Genomic DNA, 8356 nt, shown 5'->3' on the forward strand with positions numbered 1-8356 from the left:
TGTAACTTTTTCCACCTTGGCTTACTGCTAGTTGGGTTCTAACTGGTCTCCTGTAGTTGGTCTCGCTGACCATAACCGTGCTGGTTGGCTACACTGGTTAGGCTAATAGCTAGTTGGCTAAATAGCTAATGTTAACTGCATATAGCTCATGTTAGCTGGCTGGCTAAGATAACTGCATATAGCTCATGTTAGCTGGCTGGCTAAGATAACTGCATATAGCTCATGTTAGCTGGCTGGCTAAGATAACTGCATATAGCTCATGTTAGCTGGCTGGCTAAGATAACTGCATATAGCTAACATTCTTTGATATTTGGTTAGATGGTGTTACGTATTTGCAAAACGATGGTTTACTTTAATTACTCAAGTCATGAGCGCATATTATTGGTTTAATTTAAAGTTATACATTTTAAGTTATTTCTGTTGTAGTTTACATTATAGGGAATAGGCTGGTCCTGCATATTACTTCACACCTGACTTTGGCATTCTTCTGAATTCTGATAGGTTTAATGTAATAACTCTAAAAATAGAACTGTGAGGTGTTACTTTGCAATGGGAATGTTTTAATAATTTATTTTATAAATAATACAAAACATACAAACAACAACATCATACAAACATCAACTACATCACACCTGCCCAGACCCACTAGAACACACCTCCATCTCCATTAACTACATCACACCTGCCCAGACCCACTAGAACACACCCCCATTTCCATTAACTACATCACACCTGCCCAGACCCTCTAGAACACACCTCCATCTCCATTAACTACATCACACCTGCCCAGACCCACTAGAACACACCTCCATCTCCATTAACTACATCACACCTGCCCAGACCCACTAGAACACACCTCCATCTCCATTAACTACATCACACCTGCCCAGATCCACTAGAATACACCTCCAACTCCATTAACTACATTACACCTGTCCAGACACACTAGATCATATCTCCATTAACTACACCACACCTGCCCAGACCCACTAGAACACATCTCCATCTCCATGAACTACATCACACCTGCCCAGACCCACTAGAACACATCTCCATCGCGCGCATCAGCACTATTTTATTTCTCTCCATCGCCCACTCACTTTCAACTTTTAGATAATAAAGCATTTTACCTTTATATTGCGTTAACAACAGATCATTGGTTGAGATTAAAAGTAATTTTACATTGTATAACTGTACTTCTGACAGCCAACTTTCTAACTCCTCCCATAACTTTCTAACGTCATAATAGTCCCAGAAGCATTTTTGAGACATTGTTAGTTTTACACTTAAGACATGACTCTGCCGTTGTGCTGTAGAATTTGTGAATTTTGTATCTTGTATAATAAGGGACTATCATTTGTCCCAACATCACAGGCCACAGACGTTGATGCAGTTAAAGACTTCCAAAAGTGTTTCCTCAGTTTGAGATCGACTGAGTTTTTTTTTTACACCTGCCAATGTAAATCCATTGAACGAGACAAGTTACCAGACAGGACATATTGCTGATGCTCTTCCTATTGATAACCTGAATGACAATTATCTTGTGGGTGGTGGTGGTGATGACGTCCTATTCGATTACGTCATCCATCGGGATTCCCCAAGAAAGAAGATGCTCTGGATTGATCACTGGAGTCAAATGTGAAGGAGGAGGTTGATCATCAGGAGTCAGATGTGATGGAGGAGATTGATCATCAGGAGTCAGATGTGTAGGAGGAGGTCGATCATCAGGAGTCAGATGAGAAGGAGGAGGTTGATCATCAGGAGTCAGATGTGAAGGAGGAGGTTGATCATCAGTGAACCTCTAGGATTGTGGCTTGGCTGGCGCTTCCACTTCCAGCTGGGTCATATATTTTGATACATTGAATGTTGATATTGTGAACCTATGTTATATATTTGTACCTCTTGTTTCATGAAGTGATGTCACAAAGTACTGCCCCTATATATTCAGTGCATTCGGAAGTTTTCAGACCCCTTCACTTTTTCTACATTTTGTTATGTTACAGCCTTATTCTAAAATGGATTAAATAATCCCCCCCCCCCCCCCCCCCCTCATCAATCTACACTCTATACCCAATAATGACATCACAATACCCCATAATGACAAAGCAAAACATTTCTAAGTGACCCCAAACTTTTGAACGGTAGTGTACATCTACATGATGTATTGTTACACCATGTAGGAGTAGTATAGACCAAGTCTGTTCATTATATACATCTACATGATGTATTGTTACACCATGTAGGAGCAGTATAGACCAAGTCTGTTCATTATATACATCTACATGATGTATTGTTACACCATGTAGGAGTAGTATAGACCAAGTCTGTTCATTATATACATCTACATGATGTATTGTTACACCATGTAGGAGTAGTATAGACCAAGTCTGTTCATTATATACATCTATATGATGTATTGTTACACCATGTAGGAGCAGTATAGACCTAGTCTGTTCATCATATACATCTACATGATGTATTGTTACACCATGTAGGAGCAGTATAGACCTAGTCTGTTCATTTTATACATCTACATGATGTATTGTTACACCATGTAGGAGCAGTATAGACCTAGACTTTTCATTATATACATCTACATGATGTATTGTTGTGGCAGGGTAGCCTAGTGGTTAGAGCATTGGGCTAGTAACCGAAGGTTGCAAGTTCAAATCCCCGAGCTGACAAGGGACAAATCTGTCGTTCTGCCCCTGAACAGGCAGTTAGGCTGTCATTGAAATAAGAATTTGTTCTTAACTGACTTGCCTGGTAAAAGAAATATATGTTAAAAAATTGTTCCAACAACAAAAGGGAAATTATTTTATACTAATACAATTGAAAAAGATAATGACATTAAAATGTTTTATGAGATTAGAGAAAACATTGGGTGGGAACTTATACCATTCCATTCTTAGACCAATATCTCCAGGTCTTTGTTTATTTAGTCTGCACTTATATACAGCCCTGTTCAATTCAAACCACAGGTTTTCAAGGGAGTTCAAGTCTGAAGACTGAGATGGCCATTGAAAATGTTGATTTTGTGCCCAATTAACCATCTCTTTGTGGATGTTGATGTGTCTTGCTGGAAAATCCACTTATTGCCAAGTTTCAGCCTCCTAGCAGAGAGGTAACCAGGTTTTGGGCTAAAATATCCTGGTAGTGGGTAAAGTTTATTTATTTATTTCATACAGTAATTTTTGCTCATCTTTATCAAGGGTATCAATAACTAGGGGCTTATTTTGAAATATAGTTATTTGACTGACTGAATCAAAAATATAGATGTGGAGTTAATGTAGAGTTTGTTTTAAAATCTCATAAAAAATCTGAACTAATCAAACAACACGTGTTGCTCTATGTACGTGTTGATATAATATTCTTATTTAATGGAGAGGAAAAAAACGTTTATCTAAACTGCTTTATAATATAATTCAATGAAGAAAAATAGTTTTCCCTCCTCAACTGCGTTTCCTCCCTCCAGACAGCAGATGGCGATATGTGTCTTTCAGGCGATGTTTCTACTGTGACGTTTAATCTAGTGGACGGAACGCTTCTTCAACAACTGCAGCCCCCTCGGTAGCTCGCTAGACAACAAAGTCGGAACATTCAAGCTCTTTAGACAATTTACTGGTTTATTTGCCACTATGATTTAAACATACTTATGTGTAAACAACTAACTACCTCATTTAATTTAATATTTACGTTGTAAGTCAACTTGTTGGCTGGCTGGTTAAGTTAGCACTAGTCTAGTCGCTAATGCTAACTAGCTGTTATCCCCGACCATGAGTTCACTAAGCTACTCTCCTCCTGCTAAAGAAGAGGATGTCTGCTGGACGGAGAAGGAAGCTCTCGTGAAAGAGGAGGAGGAGGAGGAAGAAGAGGCTGTTACAATACAAAAACAAGTAGAGGGTGGGGCTGTTACTGTGAAAGAGGAGGAGGAAAACGTTTCAATGAAAGACGAGGAGGACGTGTTCGGAGTGAAAGAGGAGGATGTTACAGTAAAAGAAGAAGAGAAAGAGGAGGATGCAGGTTTTGGAGAGAAGGAGGTTACTGTGAAAGAAGATGAAGACGTTTTTTTAATGAAGGATGAAGAGGGGGAGATTACTGTCACATTAGAGGAGGACGAAGAAGAGAAGACTGGAGAACTGATTAACACCAGTAAATACAGTGAGTACTATCTTATAAAACAGGGGCACAAACTCTGCAGTTGTTGAACTGTGTGATTTTTAAAAGGGTATTCTACTCTTGAATATGTTTTTGTATTGTATGAATTGTTCATGACGTCCCCCAGTGATTTTTTACTTTTCCTATTGAAAAGTGATATATAAATACAGTAAATTATAAACACACTAAAGGGAAACAAATAAATGTTTTTAGCAAAATAGTGTTTTTTTAGACAACTGGAAACTAGAAGGAGTGAGTGTTGTCATAGTAAGGTATTCAAGGAGTTGGCTTGATGGGAAGTCGTGATTTTCATCCAATAGGCGACTGATCTTCATGTGAAATTCATTATTCTCTTTAAAATCCTTCCTTTTATGTCAAGTCGGTTTTTGATCTAGAAAGCCATTTTCAAGTCTTACCAGAGACTTTCAATATGATTTAAGTCCAAACTGTAACTAGGCCACCCAGGAACATTCAATGTCATCTTGGTAAGCTCCTCCAGTGTAGATTTGTTCTTGTGGTTTAGGTGATTGTCCTGTTAGTACATTTTTTGGGATTCAGATCTCTGAAATGCACTCTACCTACGTAACATTTAGTTTCCTTATATTACGTAGGGAAAACAGTATTCATGGGCACATAAATTATAAATCATTTGAGTTTGCAAAATCCAGTGGTTCTAACCAAGAGTCACCTTAACTTTATTGAACACCCAAATCAATACTGTCATTAACGCGGTTCTTCAATAATTACACATCATTCTTAATTCTGTAGCTGTTTAGTTACAGTCACATTTTCAACTATCATCAGCTGATCAGCTATGTTGTTGTTAGGTGAAGTTATGGGTCCTGCAGTAGGTCTATGTTAGAGGTCGACCGATTAATCGGAATGGCCGATTAATTAGGGCCGATTTCAAGTTTTCATAACAATCGGAAATCTGTAAAAAAAAAAATACACCTTTATTTAATCTGTATTTAACTAGGCTAGTCAGTTAACACATTCTTATTTTAAATGACGGCATAGGAACGGTGGGTTAACTGCCTCGTTCAGGGGCAGAACGACAGATTTTCACCTTGTCAGCTCGGGGGACCCAATCTTGCAACCTTACAGTTAACTCGTCCAACGCTATAACGACCTGCCTCTCTCTTGTTGCACTCCACAAGGAGACTGCCTGTTACACGAATGCAGTAAGCCAAGGTAAGTTGCTACCTAGTTAAACTTATATTATAAAAAACAATCAATCCCATTGTGCATCAAGCATTGCGCTGTTTATGACTTCAAGCCTATCAACTCCCGAGATGAGGCTGGTGTAACCGATGTGAAATGGCTAGCTAGTTAGCGCGCGCTAATAGCGTTTCAAACGTCACTCGCTCTGAGCCTTGGAGTGGTTGTTCCCTTTGCTCTGCATGGGTAAAGCTGCTTCGAGGGTGGCTGTTGTCGTTGTGTTCCTGGTTTGAGCCCAGGGAGGAGCGAGGAGAGGGACAGAAGCTATACTGTTACACTGGCAATACTGAAGTGCCTATAAGAACATCCAATAGTCAAAGGTTAATGAAATACAAATGGTATAGAGGGAAATAGTCCTATAATTCCTATAATAACTACAAACTAAAACTTCTTACCTAGGAATATTGAAGACTCATGTTAAAAGGAACCACCAGCTTTCATATGTTCTGAGCAAGGAACTTAAACGTTAGCTTTCTTACATAGCACATATTGCACTTTTACTTTCTTCTCCAACACTTTGTTTTTGCATTATTTAAACCAAATTGAACACATTTCATTATTTATTTGAGGCTAAATTGATTTTATTGATGTATTATATTAAGTTAAAATAAGTGGTCATTCATTATTGTTGTAATTGTGATTATTACAAGTAAATAAAAAATTAAAAAAATTGGCAGATTAATCGGTATCGGCTTTTTTGGCCCTCCAATAATCGGTATGGGTGTTGAAAAATCATAATCGGTCGACCTCTAGTCTATGTTGTTGCTGGGTGAAGTTATGGGCCAATTTCTTAAACACTTAGTGTACAAACCCTCATTGTCAGGCTGATGGCAAAGCTAGCCAAATAACATTTTACTGGTTGAATTATTTTTAAAAGTATAAATTAGTTGATTTGCATCAATAAAACACACATTTTATTAAGCAAGACATTCAATCATGCCTTACAATTATAATCCAAAAATAGTTTGAAATGCACTCATTGGTGAATTAGTGAATAGACACAGAGCTTAATGTGAGTTTCCTTGAGTAGCACTCCTGATCTAGCACTGATGGTGCTAATATTCAGAATACAAAGTGAAAACGAAAATATTTACTCACCATTTTTGCTCCAGGCAGATATACTACATCCATAACAATCGGTTTTCTCATTAGCAGGGAGGTGTTTCTGCAACCAAATTGAGTGTACATCGCCCTCGTGCCGCAATTTTATTAAACACAGAAAGGGACCTATATTGGAGGCCAAAAGTTGCCTGGCACCGCTTAGGGTTTCAGAAACTTTAATAACTTTCTTCTGGCGTACATCACTAGAACACTCATCGATGTTACTACTAATGTGAAAACAAGACAAAATGTGACTATTGTTGCTAACTTGACTGTCTTAAGACAATTGTCAGTAATTTTCATTAAAGACTTCAGTTGTTGTACAACATCGTGGATTAGCAGTGGATTTCTGTTGTTGTGGGCCTTTAACCATCTGTCTGACTTTGTTGTTCACACAGGAGAGAGACTGGACTATCGTGGATCCTGTGGGGAGCCTCAACAACATCATGATGCTGACAAGGCAGAGAATAGTCTCTCCACATCAAAACACCTCAAGAAACACAAGAGGAGACCCACAGGGAAGAAATCTCACCGCTGCTCTGACTGTGGGAAGAGATTCACCTCCTCAACAGGCATTAAAATTCATCAGAGAATCCACACAGGAGAGAAATCATATAGCTGTGATCTATGTGGGAAGAGTTTTACTACATCTAGCCATCTGACTGTACACCAGAGAACACACACAGGAGAGAAACCTTATAGCTGTGGTCAATGCGAGAAGAGTTTTACTACATCTAGCCATCTGACTGTACACCAGAGAACACACACAGGAGAGAAATCTTATAGCTGTGCTCAATGCGGGAAGAGTTTTACTACGTCTAGTCATCTGGCTGTACACCAGAGAACACACACAGGAGAGAAACGTTTTAACTGTAATCAGTGTGGGAAGAGATACTCTGATAAAAGAAATCTGATTACACATCAGAAAATACATTGTCAGAACAGAAATGACAAGATGATGCTATAATTTATTGCTTAAGAATTGGGGGTTCTTAGAACTCTCATCTGTGTGTGTTTTAACATATTTAACAGGAGATTTAACACAGTGGATTTCTACTCTTTTTTTTACAAAAAGTGACAAACAAGACTTGTTGCACTTATCGCGTTGGCGACCCACTGGAATCCAAATGTAGCTAGCTGTTTTCTACAAATTGTCCTCTAACCATTGATGTACACATTATTCCCAGATTCCGTGTGGTTTTTGAGCTGTTAGTTTTGACAGGACGTGCAACCTCATCTCCCTCCTCTCAGCACAATTGATTTCAATTGCGTTCCTTTGTTTAGCGACCCCTACGTTTAAATGCATCACTCCAAAATGTAGCTGACTGTCTTCTGCAGGTTGTCTAACCAGTGAGGTAAAATATATCTCCCATTTCCATGTGTTTTTTGTTGTTGTTGTGTTCGTTTCAACAGCATGTAGAACTGATTTCCCCCCTAATCGATATTAGTGATGTATTGCTACTTGCTTGTGCAGTTTATAAGGTCCACAAGTAATATGGTTATTGTGGCAGATGTTTGTGTGAATTGTACATTTTATGTTTTCAATATAATACAAACTGTTTCTGCATATTGGTTATTGATTTGGACACGTTAAAACTGTTTTGACATTGGGGCTATCCCACCTAGCAAAATATAATTGAATACAATAATATGTTTCCTCTTGAAGTCAGACATGTCCTTGGTAAGGACAACTTGGTTGCTGATTGTCTCAAGGCAGTCAAAAAGATTTGTGTTTTGACATGTTTTTATTTTATTTTAACACGTTTTTCTGTATTGGAGATTAGTTTTGTTTGGACTCGTTCTAAGGGGACGAGAGTTCTAGAAGCTAGTGAGTTTTAGGAAGACGAGAGTTCTAGAAGCTAGTGAGTTTTAGGAAGAC

The 8356-nt window shown here is 38.4% G+C and overlaps 1 protein-coding gene across 1 annotated transcript; it reads left to right on the forward strand.

Annotated features, from left to right (window-relative positions):
* Window positions 1-3548: 3548 nt before the first annotated feature.
* Window positions 3549-7518, forward strand: LOC118938063 (zinc finger protein with KRAB and SCAN domains 1-like). Its single transcript, XM_036939727.1, has 3 exons — window positions 3549-4161; window positions 6876-7141; window positions 7510-7518. The coding sequence occupies exons 1-3, from the start codon at window positions 3777-3779 to the stop codon at window positions 7516-7518; spliced, it is 660 nt and encodes a 219-aa protein (XP_036795622.1). The 5' UTR covers window positions 3549-3776.
* Window positions 7519-8356: the final 838 nt, after the last annotated feature.

The sequence above is a fragment of the Oncorhynchus mykiss genome, chromosome 13, assembly GCF_013265735.2.
Source record: "Oncorhynchus mykiss isolate Arlee chromosome 13, USDA_OmykA_1.1, whole genome shotgun sequence".
Lineage (NCBI taxonomy): Eukaryota > Metazoa > Chordata > Actinopteri > Salmoniformes > Salmonidae > Oncorhynchus > Oncorhynchus mykiss.